A 24,122-nucleotide genomic window follows, 5' to 3' on the forward strand; every position below is an offset into this window, starting at 1 on the left:
AATTACAGGCTAATACCTCCAAGGTAGTTATATTACTAGTTTAGAAAGGGACTGTCATAACTATGGATCTTTGGCATAAAGCCTTTTGCTTAAACAAGCATGTTAGTTAAATGGTAGTAGTGTAAATTCATAGAGGATGCCTTAAGAGTTAATAAGAGTAAACATACTTCTGCAGTTTAGTTGGACATGAATTTCATTACCAAAAAAATATATTTAATATAAGCCTTCTAGACCCAAGTACTATAATTTGAACAGCAATGCTGTTAGGAGAGGTATTAAGTTACGGTGTACTGCTCAAGCTGAAGTAGTGGTTGGGGGGGGGAAGGGGTGGGAGGAGGAAACTCTGAAAATTCCTGTGGTTCAGGGTGTATACAGAAACAAATGGTATTTACAGTTTCTCTGCTCAAATATTACTTATCTTTAATTCTACATACAGCAAACTGTTCTGTAAAATAAAGCCAATATGAAATAAACCTAAGAGACTGCAATAATCCACTCATTTTTACCCATTTTATATACAAACAATTTTAGTAATTACTATTAATTTATTGAGAAGTAAAGTTATGTATTTAAAACTACAAAACTTCATCTGAACTTTAAATAATTCCCATGTCTAGATAACTAGACAAGGAAATCCCTTTGAGTTCATGTAAACAGGAAATTATTGTTTAATATATATTAAATACAGGTATTTCGCTGTAAGACCTATTCACCTATGCTACTGTATGTACCATATTCTAAGAAACAAATCTAAAAACCAAATGTTACAGATAATCTAAAAATTAACTTCCTAATGGCAACAGTTTGACACCATTAGGAAATTCTGAAATCATTGCGTTTAAGTCTTGACTGTAAGTTTTATTATTTTCCAGTTAAATTTCAGCTGTAAAATGCTGTCAAATTTTTCTATAAACCAGAACACTCACCTTATGGGGCCTCCACAAAGAAGTGCTAGACATTTCCCTTTTAGAGGTTCCATATCTTTTCTTAACACCAGTTGTTTTTCCTTCATTCCCAGGTTTGAACTGTATGTGTAACTGAGACGTCCTTGCACTGTGACACTTGTATTTAAGGCTGGATAAACAGCAAGAAACTTTTTGACGTGATCCTTCCAACGAAATACTTCTTTGCAAAACATGGTGGGTTTTGCTCATCTGTGCATTCGGTCTTTCTAGTTCATTTATATTAATCTGATATTCTGAATCTATTTTTGAGGGTAAACATGCAGATGTGCTACGTGCCAGTTTTACATGAGGGTATTTTGCACCGGAGTTCAGATTTAACTCTGGACTGCAACAGCCATTAACCATTTCACTGCTCGATGCAAATGCTCTTTGAGTGAGATGAACTGAAATACATGAGAAGTCATCAGATACTTCTTCACAAGTTGCCTGCTCGGAACTATTCAAAATTTGACTTTTGTCCTGTAATGATGTATTCAAGTAAAGCGGTCGAATGTCTCTGACGTCGCCAGAAGAGCAAACCATTTTAGACAGTCGAAGTCCATTGACTGCTGTTGAAAGGAATCCCTTGGAAATTGTTTGATCTTCTTTTTGTGCCAGCTCACTAGGAGAAATAATTAGTTTATGGGATGTTTGATAAGCGCCTCTATGTGGTAGTTGACCTGAGCTTACTGGAGAAGCTGGAGGAGTACTGGAAGGACTCCTAGGGAAAATAACCAGTGATGAACAACGTCGCAGTGGAATTTTAGTTTTCTTCCTCACTGACAAAGCATCTTGGTCAAAAGTAGTATTACTTCTACACAGAGTTTCCTGAGATGAGTTGTTCCTATAGGGATTACATTTGTTTGCAGTGCTTCTATAAGAAGAATCACCATGTACAACACTACTACAGAAAGTACCATCACTTGTCGAAAGAGTGCCACTACCACTGTCACTGATGACACTGTTACTATATGAACCTCCATCACTTGTGGTACTTGCACATGATCCATAATCACTGCCAGCACTGCTGAACGATCCACTGTCACTGGCTGCAATACTGCCAAGACTGCCATTGCACAGAGCAGTATTGCTCAGAAGGCCATCATTAGATCGATGATCAACTGCAATTCTAGCACCACAACTCCCTTCATTACCAATACCAATGAATGAAGCGTCTTCACCAGTAGCTACAGCATCCCCAGACTGAAAACATCCACTATACTTTCTAGACTGTAGGGAAATGTGCAGTGAGGTGCTCTTTTTTATTTGCGATGAAGAAATAGTTGCATTTTCCTCTTGATTAATTACTTGTTGCATTACAGGTGCATAAGCAACTTGTCTTGGAGTCAGTTTCATTTGTGTAACATTAGGTGCAGAATGTTGCAATTTTTTGAAGTACATACAATTGTTACTATCCAAAACATCTTCGGAGGTTTCCGATAATGGATCTGTGTTGCTTCTTTGGGCAGCAAAATGCAATCTTAACCGTCGTGCCATTTGTTCTCATTTCCATGCATGTTAGCAAATAAAAACCACAAAGATCCTTCAGCAGAAAGTCTACAGGCAGCTGCACAGAACCTAGAGCTAGTACATCACAACAGTAAAAGCCCATAAAAGGTGCAGTCTTTGTCCTACTTTCTACAAGATACTAGTGTTAAAAAAAAACAACTGTACCTCTTGAAATAAGTCAGCCATTCGTTGAACTGGAGTTTCTGGACCGTCTTTGATTGCTTGCAGTCAGAAAGCATTCATTTACAAAGCACTTACGTTCCAACGACCTCAGCTGCAACACACTGACAAACACTACTGACCTTGTTTTGATTATACCTTCTGTAATTTGCATAAATGAATACAATAACAAACTTCCAGTTCTTCCAAGTTTAAAACAGCAACTCCTGCTGCAGCTGCACTAGCTGAGTCAATGTGTCTGTACTTTCCTCAGCAGCGTATGACTACTAATATTTTTACCCATAGGTTTAGAATTACAGGAAGTTGGTAGGAATGAAGTCCCATATAATTGAGTATCAAGTCTAGGATTGAATTTCCAAATAGTAACCAAGCTAGCAAACTGCTGAGGTCTGAATTATGCATAAACCAGTGAAATAAGCCTCCTCCCCCTTAAAAAAAAAAGTCTTTCTGCACGATTTAAATAAAACTTGAAAGAAATGAGGCATTATCTCACAATCTACAAGCTGTTAAGCAATCACACTTTCTAAAGATTTGCACATAGTAGAAACCTCTCTTGCCAATTAACTCATAATTTTCAGTGAGGTGCAACTGAATTAGAACCACAACAAGTTATTCTGTTTAATAATTTGGCATTTATTTTCAGCCAACCTTTTATTTTGTATTTTAACCTTTCCAAATTACAGCTATTAAAGGTAGAAAGAAACAAACATTTCTTACAAACTGAACTACCTCATCTTGTTTGCTGGAAACCCACAATAAGCAGATATTCATTAGAATTCAATATGGCATGCAAATACATGATCAGCTATGCAAACTTTAGCTCAGTGTTCTAAGTACACACAGAGATAAATACGATTACCAAGCACAATTACAGAAGAAAGCTATTCTGTATAATTACATACAAACCATCTCATACATTCATAGCTAGTTACTAATTTAATTTTATTTTTTTAGATAAAATGATCAGCATGTCAGGAAGTTAACATACTGTCAACTCTTACAAGAGTAATGGGATTTAGAATTCCTATAAAATGTTTCACGGGCTCATCTAGTCTGAAAAGGTCCTTTGCTGGCACCTAGTGGGACTTTTGAAAAAAGACAGTCTTGAATCTTGCTGTTGTGGGGGGGTTTTGTTGTGTTTAAAAAAAAAAAAAAAAAACCAAAACAAAACCCCAAACATTTGGCTATGAATGTACTTTTGAATACAGAAGCCATATATGATGCAGTACTAAACACTACCACGCTAACATGAAATTACTTAGTGCTGCTGAAAAAGTGCAAACAGAAGAGAACACTAGGCCATTTATACTTTTATAGGTCATACTACTGGATTTTTTTTCTGCTCCATATTTATTTAACCTTTACTGTATTTTAAGCTAGAAGGCAGTAAAATTAACATTTATACCTCCTTCCCAAAAAAGAGCCAAGAATCAAATTCACAGTATCCTGTTTGCAAGCAACAAATTTGTTTTCTAATTATACTCCAGGGCTTACTTAACCTCCGTTACCTGAATTCCATGATTAGAATGCAGCAATAAATGAATACTAGCTTATTCATAAGAAGCCAACAAATACAATAGTTCATTTATTTCATTATGCTTTACCAACTGGACTTCTTCTAATGTTATATGTTGGAGGGGGACTGGGATGGGGGGGAAGAAGAGGTAAGGAAAATACTAGGAAAGATTATTTTGGTCACAGTTTCAAAGAGTTACACTTGAACTTCAAGCAATATATTAAAAAAAACCAAAAAAAACCAACCCACCCCAAGACATGTGAGTGAAGAGTAAAAAAAATAAAAAAAAAAATTTATTTCTTACAGCTCCTTTTCTCCCCACCAACAAATTTATTAGTAGCACAGTTTGTAACATGTTAGTGTGATACACAACAAATTTCAATCACTTTATTAGAGATACTGCTTTCAGTAAAAGAAAGCAACACTTTCTCCCCCAACAGATCATCTGAAATGTTTTTCCAATTTTACTAAAGAAACCTCTAAGAAAATTATAAGCTGACAAATTTTGGTAACTCAGGCTTAAGATTTAAGTGAAATTTCTCAACATGTTGGTCTTCCTTAGGTATGACTATAGGTATAGCCAGCCAAGTACAGCTTCCTTAGTCAACATAAAATGGCTTTTAAAATGCAAAATTCTGTCTTGCTGAATTAGAGTTGACATAAAAATAAATAAAAAATAATCATTTTTAAAAAGTACCAATAGCTCCATTCAAATCTTAACATCATTGACTTCTTCAGTATCAGTAACAGATTTTGGCACTTCGTTTGAAATACACATAATTGTGACAAGTTATTGTAAGACAGGAAGAGAGAGCAAAGAGTCACCTAGTCCCTTCACCATTCCATCTCATAAGTGATCTCACTGTCCTTCTTGAAAGATTTTTCTAATGTGTTTTTAAAGACAACCATAACTGAGGACTCCACAAACTGCTCAAGCCCTTTATTCTACTAATGGTTTGCAACAAGTCAGTAGAACAAACCAGATTTAGTGTTCCCTTACCAAATCCAAGACAGGTGATCTTTGAAAAGTTTTAAAGCTATTACAGGAAGTTTTTAAAACTCCAATTGTTGCCGATACAACCAATGCGGAACGACTTTGAATTTAAGCCTAACATTGAAGATAAGTTTTGAGCCTGGTTTTCAAGAAAGCAACATTTCTTAAAAACAAGAAGCAGAGATTTCAGGCTTCAGTTTATCCCCAAAAGTTACAGGGAATAAAAGCACTTGGGACAATTTTTTATAAAGAGGAAATTATCCGTTGGGAGGACGGTCTCACAGATGTAAGAGAATTTCAGTTTTATCAGCTTGCTCACCTCTAAACAGTCATCCAATAGGTAGAAGAACGAAAGGCTGACCAACACTGAAGCCCGCTAAAATAATGGAAGATGAAACACTTTCTGATTATAGCTATGTATCCTAGTGAAAGAGTGCAAGGCACCTATGATTTCTGACATGTGAAGATGAATTAATAGAAGAGGGGGAGCTTGTCAATGCTAAACAACAATCACAGCTAAGGCAACAATTGGACTTATTTAAAACAGCTCAAGACATCTGGGATAGAAATTTAGTGTTTCTGAGAGCAAGCTAAAGAGAAACAGGGAGACAGCCTTTTCCATTCACCAAATGGCGAGATGGAAAAGATGAAAAGTACTGGGGTTATTGTAGAACTATACAGTGACTGATGAGGTCACAATGCTTTGATTTCTAAATATAATCATACATAGGAAACAAAGCACCATTTCCAAGTTGATGTGAATAAAATGTTTTATTGGTTCCTCTCCCATAAGCAAACAGGTCAAACAACTTATCTACTCTAGATTAGAGAAAGAATGCTAAGGAATTATCTTGGTGGAAACCACAAAGAAAGCATTGGCCTTCTCCCAAAAAAATCAGGAATCTGACTTTCTAATCATGCCTCCTGTCTTCCAGGGGGTGGCAGTAACGTTCCAATGACTAAAGGACAAAGTACTTTGACTTCATGAAGAATACACTGTAGCCTGTAACATCATGTTGAGATGAACATCTGAGCATCCTGAAAAATCATATTTAACCTGCCATGTAAGCCACAAATGCTGACGATTCCCTTTAAAATTGTGTTGCTTTTTTTTTAAATAAAAGAGACACTGTGTTTGAAATAGTTGGGACAGGTAATACCACCAGTCAAGAAGTAAATGGTTTGGGGACTGTGTGATGCCTATAACCAAGAAACAAGCCTCTTCTTTCTTTAAATCTAATTATTCTAGACAGTTTGTACTTATATTTACATACATTTTCACTCTTCCCAACTTTAGCAGAGCAGCACCTCCATAACAGATACAATGGATTACCGAATATATACAGAAAGCATTAGGAAAAAACAGTAAGTTTTTCATAGCCAACACACTACTCAAGCACAAAGAGATCCTTTATAACGGCTATCAGAATAAAATGGTGTTTGGAGTACAAACTAAAGAGCACTCAATCCCTCCTATTAGTTTCAAACTATTGCAGAAGGAAAAGGTATATATTCCAGTGCGAAGGAATGTCTGTGAAGTGGCCCTAGGATGCAAGTGTCATGACTGTACTACTACCAGCCTTACTCACAATAAAACGTACAGACAGAAAGATAAGCAAGTAGACATCTTCACACATAAAACGAGAACATGGTCAGAGGAGGAGTTTTCATTTCACTGAGAAAATAAATGCACAAGCTATCCCTATCTCACTTATGACCTACCATTCAGAGAGTGACACCTATCTACAAGATCACAATCCACTGTCCACTTGTTAAGATTTCCAAAGAAAATGCACACATGCTTTCTTTCATGCTACTCCTCACACACTGAAGAAGCTTCTCACAGTGTGTACAGAGATACCTACATTGTCAATACTATTTTGTTTGTGGGAAAAAGAAACATTCAATGCGGAGCTTTCAATATCACCAAAGAATATGGCCATATAATTTGAAAAGCACTATAAAAGAATTACGCTTTTATGAGTTAAAGCACACCAGAAGTTAAGAATAATAAAATAACTGCTTCAGAGCATCACAAAGTGTGGTAATGTCAGATAAGTAAACAAATCAGGTCCGCCCTTAGGTTTAGATTTCATTATAGAAGTTAAGATTGTTTGGTGTGGTTTTTTAATCCATATTGAATCCAGATGAACTTACTTTCATTCAAGTCTTTAATACTTTGCAATATTAACACAAAAGGACCTACCAAACGGTTTTCATCAAATACTTCAAAAAGGAGTCTGTGTTTCTGAGGATTAACCTAGGAAAAAGAAATACGTTAATAGTTAAAAATATATGCTGAATTCCAGCATTTGTCTTCAGCAAAATCTCTATGTTTATGCAGGAGGAAAGAAATACGTAAGACCTAAATTAAACAGCAAATCTACACCTTGCTGCCATTTCACTAATGCAGCACATTTCTATCGGAACCAATGAGCCAAGACTGGTGCTATCCCAAACTGGTTTTAAATCCATGTTCATGTTTTTAAACATCCATGGAATAAAGAAGATAACATCAAGACTGAAAATTTAACTCTGGCACAAATAAAAACATTAACAAATGTATTTCTAAGGAAAGCAGTTTGTGAACCTTTTTGAACATTAATTATAGACGTATTACTGATTTTAAGCTAAAGTAAACATTTTTCCTAATGTGTTAATGCAATATCCAACATAGGTAATAAGGCTGTAAAAAACACTTACTCTAAATAAGAGTTCTTCGTTCCACTTTGGGTTTAAGGACTGGGGGGCGGGGAGGAGAAAGGAAGACAGCATTGGTTATAGTGACAATTGTATAGCGGTGTCTTTTTTGATGTTTTACATCTGTTTTATCCCATGTAACAATCCACTTAAGAAGAAAGTACAAAAGCTTTAACCTTGCTATTGCAGGTATAAGTCATAGGAGTCTTATACTGTTTAATACAGTGCAGAATGGAGACAATTTATGCAAGTATTCTCAGATTTTGGCTAATGCCAGGGATGCAGAGAAGGGCCCATTATACAGTCCAAATCAGTTAATTTATGGTATGTCTTCAGTAATAATCACTGCCTTCTCCTCAGTCCACTATCCACATTGCTTACATGCAAACATATGTTTAATCCTGAAATTATGAACTCTTAGCAAATGCCGAATCCCTCAACAACATGATCTAGAAAGACCAGGCACAGGTGGGCCAAACACAATATAACCTGCTCAACTAAACACATCTTTCAATTGTGGCTATTTTAAAAAATACTAGAGAGACTTTAAAGTCTCATCATAGCGAAACTAACAATTATCAACGTGAAGGGAAAAATGCATGAGTGATCTCATAACACAAATCACAGCCACTATCTGAGAATAACAATTTGGAAGAGTACTTTCCCTCTCGTGTATACAATTTTCCATTTTTAGTTGATCTAACATAAATTAACAGTATTAACACTGACTTTTTCCTGCAGGTGTTCTAGAGAAACAAGTGGTATCATGATTCAGGTGAACTGTGTAATTTGATGTTGAAACACAACAAATCGTGTTTGTGTTTCAAACATAAAGAAGATAAAAGTTGTACATCAAGAAAGAGAGTAAAAAGTTGTACAAAGAGAGATTCTTATATCATTAAAGATCTCAGAAAACCAGAACAATCCAATATTTCCATGAATGATGTAGTTTTGAATCAGTACTCACCTTATATTCCTTAGTGTTTCTCTACCTTTCACAAAAATTATTGAAGGGAAAATACCAAAATAATGCTGTGAACAGAGTAGGTCATGGAACATTCCTTTCCCCATGTCCGTTCACTCAAGTGACATTAATTCTTATATTTCCTGTAGTATTAACTTTTCCTCTAGAGTCTGATCAAAACACAAACAAAACCACCACACCCACAAAGATAAGACAGCTAACCTTTTTAATAGTTTTTGTCTGAACACTGGTAAGGACTCCATTCACTGGATCATACACTGTCACTTTCACATATGGGTCACTGGGAGGAGGAAAGAAAAATATAAGCATGCTGCTATATATCCTGTTTTGTCAGCATTATTAGCAGTTGAGTTTTAAAAGGCTTAAATTAATAGAAGCTATGAAACTAGGAGTTACAATTACTTTATGAACACCATACACATTTGTACTTACAATCATTTTCTAAATAGTTTTAGAGATAAAACTCATCTAAACATTGTTACTGATTATGACCATACTATGCCATTTTATATTCTGTATAATCACTACAATTTGATTCTCTCTCCTCTTTCACAGTTGTTATTTCATAAGAACAGATTTAATAAATCCAACACGACACAGACGAAAAAAATCAGTTGTGACTGAAAAAGCTTGAAGTATTAAATATCTTGGTTTTAACAATTTAAAAACACCTGGAATTTGAGGTACTTCCTTGAACATGCAATATTTTTACTGAACGTTCTATCAGTTTCACAGAGTTTGAGTTTAACCTGAATTTTTCTGTTAATGAAGGTGTCCTAATATGGTTGCTTAAAATGGCCTACTACCTCAGATTTTTTTTCTCCTTCCTGTGGTACAATAAACAACAGATTATATTAATATCCACTTTTAATGAACAGAGTCAAGACATTCAATTGCTCAGACAGACTAGTAACAAAAGGTGACCAAGACTGTCTGCCATACAGCAAAAGAGCACTCGGTTTTCACATATTTAAGTTATGATGAGAAAAGCTGTCCTATTTTTGTTTCAAGTAAAAAAACTGCACATGAAAAAAAAAACTGAAGAGAGACTGTCTGGCTTTAGGGAAAATATGAATATCACAAGAGAAATTTCTCTAATGCTAAACTGATGTCACACGTAACAATTTTGCTAGTGCTAAAATAACAGCATTCCTGTACATATGCCAAAGCAGCTGACAGCAGAACTAGTACTAAACCCATCAGTACTTTTCTAGACCCTCTGTACACGGGCCAGAAGAAAAAGTAGCTTTAGTACAAGCTGCGTGCTGCCACTTGCCAATTCTACAAGATCTTACAAAGCATTTCAATTACAAAGTCTGATCTTTCCTGTGGTAAATGTTAAGCCACTTAGATTGTTTCTTCCCTTATACAGACTGTTAACTTCTAAATTTGCACATACCCAGAGCCTGCAGCCACTGGCATGGGTTTACCACATCTACAGAGTTGGTGGATGCTGCTCCTCTGCATATAATTTGAGTTGAAATAGTCTTGTTGCTACCAGTGTTTAGTGTTGTGTTCATTCCAAGTCTTTAAAGCACAGATGAGACAATTTTGATTAGAACTGAACTCTTGTTATTTTAGCTGCAGTCTACCTGCAGTAAAATATATACCTGTATCTATCCTCCATGGCAGAGCTATTTTACCATGCAGAGAATTAAACCTTCCCACACATTGTTTTGCCAATGCGCAAGATCTGTCCAAGTGACTCTTGGGCAAGAAAACAGACATCTTCATGTTTACATAGTCTCTGATCATTTTATAAGGTTACCAGTTAAAACAGTTCCGATTTTTTTTGAAAGAGGGACAGCAGGATTCACTAAGATCTAAACAGCTGTGGAAAGAAAATAAAGAAGCAGCTGTCCCTTAATACATTAAGAAGATATATTCTTACCTGGCTCCTAAGATATCCTTCTTGGCCAGGCCAATTCCAGCTATAACCTTCACCCTGACAATTTGTGTATTCTCCTAAAATACAAAATAACATATTCAAGATACATTCAGACTTACTTTTCAGATCTATTTTTAATTTATAAAGCTAAAGCAATTACTGGCATAATTTTGAATTTACACTGAAAACTATAGACTAAGTAATGCAGTTACTTTGTCTGATAGAAACAGCTCTAAGTTTCAGTAGCAAATTTATTCTACCTTTACCCCTTTTAAAATCTTGTCACCATCATATTCACATATGATGGAAGACACAGAATGCAAAAAAATTGGGTAAGTCAATACAGTAGGGTTTGGGTTTTTTAAAATTCATTTTATTTTGTTTCTTGGTGTTCTAAAGGTGTAGGATTTTTATTTGAGTTAGGGTGCTTAACCCCACAGGACAGGATTGTTAACCTAGCATACAACTATTCCTGCCAGCCGCCTTTCCCAAATTCCAAATTGCTCTGGCAGCAACAGTCATTTTCCCCAGCGAGCCTTGCAATACACTTGTATTAGATGCAGTATGCATGTACTGCATAGCACACACGTGAAGATCTTCTCCTAGGGCAATGGTAAGAGCAAGCTGCTATTGCCACAATTCATACAGCCCAGTGACTTCTACTGCTCCCAAATGCTGTTCCCGTGTTTCTCAGTAGGCAATTCTTAGCAGTCTTTTCTACAGAGTAGGCAAGGACCTTTGTGAGAACATACTCTGAACAGCATAGCAATTTTTGGTGCACACGGGCATCACCTGTTAGGACGCAAGGAATGGGTTGCCGTTTACATCTCACTAGCCGTTCAAGCGAGCTGCATTAAACAGTCAGCCAAATGCGTGTGGACCAAGCAAGTTTTCACTTAATGGTATCTCGGCATTCATCAGAGGGGGGGGAATAGACTCTGACCATAAATTTATTTCCTAAGGGGAATGAAAAGGATATCAAATTTATCAGAACAGATTAATAAAGCAGTAAAGAACTCTGGAAAAATGCAAAAATAAAGAATTCTTTATTTTTATTTTACAGCACAGAGAGGCCACGCTCAAAATATTGGGATTTCTGAAATGATGTGCCAGCAGGGTATGAGATTTTTAAAAACCAAAAAACTACTTCAGTTACATATTATTCAAATTACAGCTTCACAGGAGTGACATAAGTAATTGCACTCCTGTTAATATAGCTGTGCAGAGTCTTACAGGGCTCATCTGATAAGCTACTAAATTCAAGAGGGGAAAAAAAAAAAATCCCAACAGCTGTGACCATGGCAGAGGAAGAAGACAAATGAGCACTGTTTCTCTGGAAAGCAAAAGCTTTGCAGATGAAGGACTGTTTGTAGGCAATGGCTAGTCAGAGATGCTTGTGAGGAAAACTGATCCAATCTAGGTGGCTATGGAGTTAAACAGATACCAAGAGCAATGGGTGAAGCAGCAGATGTTGTCCCTGGGGCCTTCCTGAATTCCACATATGATTGCAAGTGCTTTCAAAAGGAGACACATAGGAAGCACTAGAAAGTTTGCTTTTATCATTGATCTCCTACATAACCACAGGGCCGGACTCCCCAACCAATACCAACTGGAGGGGTTCGTAAAGCTAATGGAGAGAACTGCATGCTAATCCTGAGGCAGAGACTACTGGCTAACAAGGTATACCTGAAAACAAACCACTACATTAAAAAAAATAAAAAATAAAAAAAAAGTAAGCAAGTTTCTCCCACCCTCTGTAGTTAGAGGTGATTGCCATGGGACTGAAATGAACATCTACAATATCCACTTACTGACAAAACAGTAAATTGGCCAAGACAATTCCAGCCAAATCACAAGTCTATCTTCCATCTTCACCTCAAAGAAAATTGTCTCCTACTAGGAAATCTAATAGTTCAGAAAAGAAAGACCCAACAACCAACCTCACCCAGCAGTGACCACTAGTAGGTGTCCTAAGTTTTCAAAATTCTTACTCACGATCAGGCTTGAAGGCACATAACGTTACGAATACGTTTTAAGACAGCAATAAAACTGACCAGCTTTAAGAAAAAATAAGTATAAAACTATGTTGGCATCAAATTAAGAATTTGTTAATTTTTTATATATCACAAATAATATCCTAAAATATCCACCTTTGTCTTACATTCCAGAAGAGCGTCCAATTTCTCTTCTATCAATTACTGTGCTTCAGTGACATTCAACATCAGCAGGTTTTGGAGACTACTCAAGCTGAAGAGTACCACATGTGCATTTCGGCTCTCACTGAGCACTTCTGCACTTCACCCAGTGCACCACTACCCTCTCCCAACAAGAGGAGGGTCTGCTGTCACAGCCCATGGGACCCAACTGACAGAACCCAGCTCGAGAAACAATCTCACTGTCTCCTTCTCAGAAAAAGGCCAAGAACAGATGTTGGTGTAGGATACACTGCCCTAAAAGACAAATATCCTTTCTTGCATCTGTGTTTAGTTGCTTAGACCACAAGCTTTTCTCAGTTATTCAAGCATGAGAAAAGTAAAGAAATTAGATACTTCTGGACATGGGCATCTCAGAGTCAGGCTTAATGGGACATCAACATAGTCCACACAGGGGAGATCCCAGAAATAGGATCCACACTCCTCAGATTTTAAAGCTGGCTTAATCACATGGTTTGTTTACTTGTATCATAATACAGATCTGAATTTATCTGAAATCTATTTTACGAAAAGACAAGTTGCTTTGTACGTGACCTCAGGAAACTAGAAGCCACAAACTTGAGGCTAGCATGCTAAAGGTTGATTTAAACATGCCTTGCTGAAAGAGAGAGTATTATTTGTTTGGGGTCGGTGCCAAACTACGACAGCTACAGGATTTTAGTTAGCCCAGCAGAACAACTAAGCAAGCTGACATCTGCTTATGAACTGTCATATAGAAATATCCTTCTAGATTAACAAAAAGTTTTAAAAAAATTCTGAATTGTTCACAACAATCTTCCCAACAGATCTCCTTTTTCACTTTCACTTTTTCCACTAACCACTCACACCCCCCAAAAACCCACCACACACCCTTTTGTGTATTTTTTTTAAACTGATGGGTGATACTGAAGAGTCCACTTCTTCCTTTTCCAAGCTATAAAGACTAGAAACTTCAGGAAAAAATCCACACTAATGTGCAAGGGCAATACTTAATCACGAGAGATTAGGTTCCACATTCTCTGGTCACGCTCGTGCACAAGGCTGATCAGGAGAAATTCAGACAGCTCAATCCAAATGAAGTCAATAGTGCTTTACACTGGAAGGGCCCATTATGCTACGACCCCACACATCCTGAAGAGCCAGAGAGGCCTGCTGACAGGATACTAGTCTGTGCTGTGACCATACGACCTTTTCTCCCCACACACTGATGACAGGCAGAATTGCTAAACTGCTGCTACAGCTCACAAAAGCTGCCCCAAACACACTGATCTCAGAAAGCAATGAACAGTTGAAGAGTTCCAGGACTGTTTGAAGTTAATTTCATGCAGCCAAAAATTAGGCGATGCAAGCTCTGCACTTAGACAAAGCATCAGGTACTTGATTCTGGCATCTACAGGGAATAGGTTCAAAACAAAAATCTCATGGTTTCAAAGGCAATTTTGAACCTTTTCTTCTTCATTCATGTCCTGGTTTCAGCTGGGATAGAGTTAATTTTCTTCCTAGTAGCTGGTATAACGCTGTGGTTTGGATTTAGTATGAGAATAATGTTGATAACACACTGACTGATGTTCTAGTTGTCGCTCAGTAATGTTTACATTAGTCAAGGACTTTTCAGCTTACCCTGCTCTGTCAGGTGCACAAGAAGCTGGGAGGGGGCACAGCCAAGATAGTTTATCCAAACTGGCCAAAGGGCTATTCCATACAATATGACGTCATATATAAATTGGGGGGAGTTGGCCGGGGGGGCAGAGATCACTGCTCGGGGACTGGCTGGGCATTGGTGGGTGGGTGGTGAGCAGTTGCATCACTTGTTTTTTTGTTTTTCCCTGGGTTTTGTTCCTCACCCTCTCTTGTTATTTTCCTTTTCATTACAATTTATTATTATATTTTATTTCAATTATTAAACTGTTCTTAACTCAGCCCATGGGTTTTCTTACTTGTGCTCTTCAGATTCTCCCCGCCATCCCACGGGGAGGGGGGAGGGTGAGTGAGCGGCTGTGTGGTGCTTAGTTGCCAACTGGGGTTATTGCCAACTAAGCAATTCACCTTGCTCAGGAGATCCTTATTTGCCCCCTCTGTAGCCACTCGTACAAGAAATGGTGGACTGGTAACTGCTTCTGTAGATCCACAGGCAGCTGCAGCCTGAGAGAGTTCTCGTGGTCCAAGACGCACACAGGCTGCAGCCTGTACCTCTTCTATATTGACTGTAGACAGGCCCAAGCTCGCCTTGCTACTCTTTTCCACCACTGCAGTGCTTCCAGTGGTTCTGGTGGCATAGGAAGGGATAGGCACCTAGTCAGTAACCAGGAACACACCAGCTGTGTCTAGTAGCACTGCAGCTTGTCTAGGAAACTGCGCTCTCAGACCAATTTATCTCCCCAAGAGTCTCTTCCTGGCCATAAATGCCCACCCACGCTTTTGCAGTCCCAACGTTAACTTGAAGGGGTCAGTCTGAATTTATTCCGTCTGTGCAGCTGAAGAGACAGAGTTTCACTGCTGCTTTGAACACACTAGGAGTCTTACAGGTTTAATGCCCTAGTACCCAGCTGCTCTGTAACACAGACATGCACTTCTGAGAGGCATGCACACACAACAGCCCATCAAAGGCAGCAGCTCTGGGCACAGAGTTGTACCAGGGTTGTTTGTATAGATGGAGCAAGGATGTTCAGCTTCTTTTGACAGCATTTGACTGCCAGCCACTTTGGAGGCTGGAGGTGGGGCACAGGGAGAAGGAGGGAACACAATAACGGCCCACAACACAGCATCATATACAAAATACAAGCAGATCATTTCACCATTAAAACTGTGAACTGTTAAGCTGTTCCCTCTGAGAATACAAGTACCCCAATATGAATCAGGTAAAAACATTGTGGGAAGAGAAGCAGCATTTGTTAATCTATTGAATCTGCCAGGGAGTGGCTGCATACAAGTGAAGTCCAAATGACACTGAGTGTTTATATCAGTCAGTCTGCTCCTAACAAATTCAAGGATAAATTATTTTTAGGGGTTATATAATATTTTTAAAGCTGAGGGGTTGGGTATGTGGGGAGGATAAGGCTACTACACATTACAGAGACTGAACTGTCCAAAAATTATTGGTCTGATTAAAACATCCTTTGGTCTGATTAAAACATCAGACAAAACATCCTTTACAGAGCTGAATCAGCAAGTTAGTTATCTTACTATGAACTTCCAGGTTTTATCATTATTCTATTGTTAATCATATTAGTATATTCTGAAGTACATGTTCAAGATTAACTGGTCAAAATAGCTGGGTCTGCTAACATGTGCCACTTTCACAATCTCTAACAATGAATCTATTTACTAACAGATAGTATGTAACAAGATGATGAAATAGAAGGTTTCTGAGCTGGTATGTAGACGATCAATAACTTAAAGCTTTAAAGGCAATGCCTGCCAGCCTGCGATACTTTGAACCAATCATAACACAGAAATCCTTTTTAGGTATGCCTATTAAAATAGTTTTAAAATGTGTTCTCTACACAGCAAAGCAAGAGTCAAACTAGTAAAACGGCACTTCCAGAAGTGGATAGCATTTCATTTCCACAAATGTCACTATCAATCTACCTAGATTCAATGAATATATATTAAGGTGAGAAGTTCTTGAACTGTTCGTTTTGGGCAAGAATGCAGCATTTGGAAAGAAATTTCAGCCTTTTCAGGAGTTTAAAACTTGCTCACAACTTTATCAGAATAGAATGGTCTTGCCTGGGTTACAGCTGTTTATAGTCAATGACCATAAAGGACAAGTATTAACACTGTCCATTCTCACCCCCATCCTTCCCAAATTCACATGGTAGGAAAATAATGCTAATGACAACTGGGAGAGTGACTCCTACTTTCGTGGTGGAAGTCCAAGACAGAGCAGAAGACAGAAGAAAAAGCATACGCAGAAAGAAAGGGTGAGAAAGAAGGCATAAATAAAGAAATTATGGCATGGTGATGACTACAGTACAAAACACTGAACAAACAAGAGAACAAAATAAAGTGTGATCCTCGTCTGGGTCCCTGAAAGCAGACTCCAGTCTGTGAGCATGCGCGCATGTCCGTGTACATACACGTGTATGTGCGTGCAGTCAGACTGCCAGTTCCACGGACTGCAAGTGATAAAGTATTTCCTACACAAACTAAATGTGATAAGATTCACAATAAGATTACAACAAAGAGTTGTAACTTGTCACCTTACAAGTTTTAGCTGCTGCCTATACCTGAGTCAGGGGACGGGGGGAAAAGTGCTCAACATTTTTCATTTTGTGCACTGAAACACTATAATGGTACACCAGCAAGAGGCCTTTATCTTTGCCAGTCACTAATGTCTGCAACATCCAATAATTCAACTATGAACGTATTACACTACTGTTTACACTACTATTACACTACTACGTATTACACTACTAACTACTAACTTCTTCACTTGAAGCAGTAAGACAAAACACATAACATGCTATTATCTAATTCAGTGGCTATAAAGGTGCTCTCTGATGTTAATGTAAACACTTCAACTCCAAACAATTTTACAGGATTTTTCAGCAAGCTGCAATCTGTTCCTCAGGTTGAACAATGATTCCTGACACATCCCAAACCTCCAGCAGGTGACTGATTGGAGTCAGACCCAGACAAACAACTACCATACAGAAAAAGCAGTTTGACATGCGTAAGATACATATAAAATTAAGATAAATTTAAAAAATTGTATAGCAATAGAAGAGAAAGGTTTTTAATTACGAATAGGGTTCTTCAGACTACATATTTGATTAGTATTAAAAAATTAATTTTATTGGCTTTCCTATTTTAATCTTTGGTTCAAGTTTTGGTTTTGCTTTTTCAATAAACTTCTACAGAAAAGATTCACATAGGATCTACGGAAACACCAAAAACAAGAGAGTTAATTTCATGTAAAACATAAAATGGTAGTATCTGCTGGACTACTAGACAGCTTTTTTTGAGGAAGCCAATATAAAAATGTCTGAGTAGTCTAACAGAGAGCACACTTTGCAGTAAACAATTGCTCTAGGCAATAACATCCTGTTATTCTTTTGTTCCAGTGAGACAGGTCAAGAATCAACTACCACTAAATTAAGCCAAGAAAAGAGCATCAAAGGATATTACAACAACAAAACAGTCAGCAGCATCACCTTTTAAGATTCCGGTAATATCAGGAATTATACACTACGGCTTTCTTAAGCTTCATACCATGTCTGCATACAGCACACAGATAAAAAGAGAACAGAAAATTCAGCTTTGGGTATGTGCAGATAAGGCAAGCTGAAATAAACATACCAATAGTTTGGGAGTTCAAAACGGAAACCAGTAAATAGCCTGGCCCAGTGAAAGAGCATAAAAAGGAAGGGATGTTCACCGGGCTGAACATGTCCACGTCCCATGTACAGCGATCCCTCCCATCCCATGTACTGCGGTCCAGAAGGTCAGTAGAGGGGAAGAAAAAAAAAGATATTATCAACTATTATACAGTGTTCCACAGTGCACATCTACACAGAGTGCTGATCTCATTAAGGAACAGCTATAAACAGCAAGAAAAGTTAGGACACTTGCATGGACAGAAGTGCACTAAAGCCAAGACCCTGTTAAAGAGTAAGTACTAGCGCAAGAGATACACGCCATGAATGTATAGTTTCTTTTATAGCATGCTTCTCAGATCTGAGGCTTCTTACTCGAGGCACCCAGCTTTACCCTACTGTAGCTTGTATTTCAAGCACAAATCATTGATTAAAGACTGACATCATCCCATAGAAGGCTCTGAAGCCTAGGAGCAGCTCAGAAATGATGCTGAAACCTACTTACAGCTAAAGCGACTGCATATTTCAGTTGAATAGACAGCTTCTTGCATCTGCCAATTTTAGTAGTTGAAACTGCTGTGTTTCTATAAATTAAAAACTCTGTATCTTAGCAAGTTTCCTAGCCTGCATGTCCCATCCAAGAGCACTTTACTTATTTCAAGTTGCATTAAAAGTTTGGGGTTTGTTTTGTTTTTTTACCTCGAGATCATCAGTGACCATAAAAGTTATGTCTGAGTGTTTTGCAACAAAAACAAATTCCTTAATGGCATTTACTGGAGCAATAAGCAGTCTTTTAATCTCAAATAAACCTTTCAGAGTCTGAATAATTAAGGATTTGGCTCTTCCATTACCTACAGTGAGGTTAGCACAGAATGTTTTCCCTCAAGCAGTCCAGAAGATATTGACATTCTTCACCTGTCTAACCTTAAAAACAACATTTAAGAACAGACTGTCCTCATATTTTAGAGAAAGAGGTACTAAGAGTTTTAAATAAAATTCTTCAGGTCTTAACAAAGAAACTCCAACACGTAATTATAAGATCAGGCTAGCTAAGAGCACTTATATATGCTATATTCAGCTTGAGCAATTCCAGCAGGAGATAGATACGAAGTTGACAGCATGAGAAATAGGCCCAATGAAGTTATTGTTAAAACCAACCATCTCATTTGAAAGAAAGCATTTCCCACAGAATGGTGAGCCTTAGCTGAAGGAAAGTAGTTCCTGCAATATTCAGACCTTGCAAGTGAGGCAGACATGTATGTTAGGTGACCTCTAAATGATAATGTTTCGTTAGCATCACCAGTTTATTTCACCAGGAGGTAGAAAGTGGGAAGGAGACTTTGCCATCTTGACCATTCCTTCACAACCCAGAGAGCACTCTCCTCCCCCTCCTTGGTGACCAACAGAGCTAAACCATTATTCTTTGAAGAAATTCTCTCAAAGCAAGCAAAGCAAGTTTTAGATTCAGGAAGATTCCTATTATAGAATTACATTAATCAATCTTGTAAACATAACGAAAGTCATTAACTTCCACCTGTCAGTTACAGTCCAGTCTTACTAACTCACTAAAAGAACTTAAACATTAATTGTACCATAGGAGCATTTTGTGTTCATAAATAAGGAAGTCTCATCCTTCAGGAAATGCTGGATGTTGCTACAGATTGTATTTAACATCTCTGTTCGATTGCAAATTAAGGAAAAGATTCAAGAAGATAAGAGTCCATTAATGGAGTTATCTGTTTTTCAACAGAATTTTACTTAAAAAATAAAACAAACAAAAACAAAAAACAAACCAACCTCCAAACCAAGAAAACCACCACCACACCACTTTTCAACATGTGCAACCAAATATCCACAACAGTCACAGTCAGTGTTTGTTAGTTCAGTGTGAAAGAAAGGCTTTAAAAAACAAAACAAAACAAATCCAGGTACATAAGATAGCTTCTGGAAACCATCAGATCTACACAAATTATATTGTTGTTCAAAAAAAAAAAACCAACCACCACCAAACCCAAAACAAAACCAAAAAACCTCCCAAAAACACCAAACCAACAAGCATCATCATTTCTACAAGTGTCTAAACTACTCCAGATACACTGGATTTGGATTCCAGATCACACCTTGCAATGGGAAAGTCCTTCACAGCCTAAAATAAATTCAGAGCACTTCTGAAGCACGGAGGCATGCATGTGTATTTTTTTTCCTATTTGAGTGCCCCATATAAGAACAGAGTCAGATGGAGCAGACATCCAGTACAGAGGTGCTGGGGAGGCCATAGGGTTTGAACAGGAACAGAAGCACTGGGCTGCCTCAAGCTCAGGCACAAACGAGCCAAACAAAATTACTGTTTTTGTAAGAAGCAATCCAGAAGAAGACTAGCCCATGTCAGTCTCCAAAGTAATGTCTGAAAGATTTCTCGTCATCAGCATCATCTTCAAAATACAACAGTATGAGAAGGGCTGTGGGGTAAGGTGTGCAGAAGCAGAGAATATAAACCATGTATCCAAGACATTCAGTTCACCAGCAGCAAGCTAAATAACCATGAACAACCTACTCCAGCAGTATACCCTAAAGGAATATAAAGATATATCTAAAGCTTTCCAGAATGAAATACCATATGCTTATGAGAAATCTTATGTGACCTGCAGAAAACAAGAACACTTTTTCTACATAGGACAGCTCTCAAGTGACTGAGAAACCTAAAATGGCAAATGCATGCAAGTGGGAAGTGTATTTTTGCCTATGAGAAGTTCCCATTACTAGTTTGATTCCTGAAACAGATCAAACATAACAGACACAACAGATCAAAAGAGATAGCTAACTTAGATTATTTAGGCAATATAAAAAGAGCTAAGCAAAATAAGAAAGTCCTTACTTCAGGCTGGGAGTACAAGGACTCCGACATATAAAAATTTTTAAATTAAACTGGCTAGGAAATACATGTATATAGACAAGCGGCGCCATTTTATTAAATGCCATTCCAAAGCCCTACAGTGCAAGCAGGTATTTTAATAGAAAACAGAAATAAATACATTGTCATTCTGGACAGTTCTTTAACAATTACATTTTTAACCCAGCAAACCACTGAAAAATATAATTCCTTCTGTAACCAAAGAAATAACAGAGCATTAGCTGAGATATCAACGATTTTTCCTTCAGTCTTTGAAAGGCCATTCCACAATTACTGTTAGAAAATGCTGCATTTAGTACTGCAGTCAATTGTCACAAAAACACAGTAACTGGAAATGAATAGCTCAGTGTCAGACAGTGCTTGATCAAAGTATTTAATGTACAGAAATCCAAGTCTTAGCCACCTGAAAGTTTTGTACTAGAAAGTCCCTCAGACAAAAACCCTGTAGCTAAGGACACCCCACCTCAACAAGCACATTTAAGAGCACCAGCAAAGTTACCACTGCTATGACAAAGAAAAGCAGCAGCAGTTGTGTCAGTCCACTCCTGTGGATCTGAACCAACACTTGCAACTATATTCAAAAGGTAGACGTACCCCAAGTATGCAACCGGCACAGTTACGCACCTCGCAGGTTAAGACAAAGTCTGCAGCAGTTAATGCTCCCAACTGATTTTTTCAAGCAGCCTGAGGCAAAGAGCACTGTGAGAGAAAGTCTGACCTGGAGGTGGGAAGTATACTTTAAGGTATTTCTTTCCTCTCTAAAAAAAAAAAGTTAGAGACATGATAAAAAGTAATTTTTAAAAATATTATTAGAGCTCTTTATTTTTCTACATTGAGATCAGCTGTAACAAGGTGCATTATCTGTTCATTTGTCTTTTTTCTATATACTATCCTGCAATGTAAAATGACTCACAAGAGAAGATTTCAGAAGTGTGATCAGCATTCAGTTTTAGCCTAATACTGTCCCTAGATTATATTTATTGTAGCCTGTTATTGTATATTCATCCCATTAGAACTTTTGATGACAGGATCATAAACTATTTCTTTCTAAGAGACAGACACCTTACTAAGTAAACAAAATTGGTATTGCTCACAAACTACTATTTTGTATTTTCTCCTGTCTTCATTTTTCAGCATGTGACCCCAGACCTCATTTTCTACACACTGCTAAGACCCTGCTCTGAATACAGAATTATTAGTTTTCCCCATTGACTTTTCTAGTGCTCATTATTTCAATATCCAACTAAATCATAAGAAGTCCTATGGGTGACAGAAGCATACTATATCCATTTTATAGAAGAAAAACTGAACCAGAGAAATTAAGGACAACTGCATCTGCTGGATTCAGGCACTGAAATTCAGATACCTAAATACAGCATATACGATAACCCACTGTATTCACAATAACCTCAGCTACAGCTTCCTTTTCATCCCAGCTTCATCATTTTGTTTGTGTCAGCAACATCATATTAGCAATCCTTCATTAAGCCCAAGTTACTAATACACTAACGGTGTATACAGTAATACACCAAGAAATCTAGAATAAATGCATAACCTGGGGGGGAGGGGGGGAGGGGAAAGAAAGGGATGAAAAATCCACGCTCTAATGCTGCATTCAATTGCCTCAACAATTAGACCAACTTCTCCTCACCTTCCTTCCTTATTTTATTTACCATTTATTTACAATTATTGTATTTACCATATAATCATATGCAACAGCTGCCAACAAGTAAAGAGGTTTTGCAGATAACGCCGCTTTCTTTTACCGGACAATTCTGAACCATACTTCAAGCAAATCCATCTTGCAGAGTGGGTCACAGAGCAGCCCTGGGGAAGCAGCAGTGTGCAAACATAAACTATGAAAAGCCTGCACAATGAGGGCGAGGGAGGCTTTTACAGAAAACTCCTTGATGCTACTTTCTATATGATTTGGGTTTCTGACTTTGTGTTTTTGTTGTGATTCTGTGTATGCAATCTTCCAGATGTAAACTCTGGGAAAACAAAAAAAGACAATCTAGAGAGGCAGAACTGTAGTTTCCATTCTAATACCCTAGGCAGAAGCAGCTGGCAGCAGTTCTCCTATAACCCTAAGATAATTTGTTTTGTCATTTCTGCATGCAGAATCACACATGAAAACTATGAAGAAAACTGAGCAAGTTCTTCACATGTGAATTAATAAGCACCAATTGAATATCAAAGCCTCTGATCATAAACAAACTGCATTTTTCACATTTGTAACTTGAAAAAGTTTGACTAAGCTTTTGAATTATGGGAAAAGTTGGATCCGACAGATTTGTTACATACTCAAACTTTCTCCCCCTTCCCCCAACTGTTCCAAAGGAACATGTTAATGTTCAAAAGGAAGGAGGGAAGATCAGAATTGTTCAATTTTGCCCAGATTTCAAAATATTTTCCCCATAGCAAGGGAGGCCAACAAACAACTAAACTGACCAAAGTTTAATGAAGTTAAAATAGAGAGCCTGAGGCATGGAACGCTTCAGTCCAACTAGATAGCCTCAAAAAGTTACTAGCAACTGAAAAATACGATCTTGCAATGGGAAGTGCTATGCAACCCTTCCAGCATACTGTGCTAATTTTCTGTTAGAATTCCTATGCAATTCAAGTGTTAAGATGAAGGAAAAAAAATAATTTGAGAGCTTTATAGTTACTTCTCCAGAAGTAAAGCAGAACTAGAGAAAGGGAGCCATGCTGACAGATGAGAAAATATTATTTCACAGTTTTAATAAAGTGAATTCCTGCTAAGAATGCAACAAGTGTGCATTGACATGGAGACCATCACTGCCTCGACACAAAAAGAGCTGATCAAAGACAGTCTTGGTAACATATCCTGTTGGCTCAAAGACAACATTACTGACATTTCACAGAGGTTATCAAACAGCTTTCAGATGAATACAGCTTTTAGTCTTCCTGTACCTGCAATTTAAAAAAAAGCGACCTTCTTTCTTCTTGATAAAGTTAACTATT

At 37.6% G+C, this 24,122-nt stretch overlaps 1 protein-coding gene across 6 annotated transcripts in view; it reads right to left on the minus strand.

Moving 5' to 3' along the window:
- Positions 1-24,122, minus strand: part of NEDD4 (NEDD4 E3 ubiquitin protein ligase) — a 67,560-nt gene that overhangs the window by 42,456 nt on the left and 982 nt on the right. For 3 of the 6 annotated variants that reach the window (XM_072870713.1, XM_072870711.1, XM_072870710.1), the window contains exon 1: positions 943-2,456. In XM_072870713.1, coding sequence (XP_072726814.1) covers positions 943-2,441 — 1,499 coding nt within the window. In that variant the 5' untranslated portion in view covers positions 2,442-2,456. Of the gene's footprint in view, positions 1-926; positions 2,524-7,349; positions 7,404-7,846; positions 7,886-9,029; positions 9,109-10,719; positions 10,794-24,122 lie in introns of those variants that run through there. The other 3 variants (XM_072870714.1, XM_072870712.1, XM_072870709.1) reach the window with 3 other exon arrangements.

This window comes from Ciconia boyciana, chromosome 8, assembly GCF_034638445.1.
Source record: "Ciconia boyciana chromosome 8, ASM3463844v1, whole genome shotgun sequence".
In the NCBI taxonomy this organism is placed as follows: domain Eukaryota; kingdom Metazoa; phylum Chordata; class Aves; order Ciconiiformes; family Ciconiidae; genus Ciconia; species Ciconia boyciana.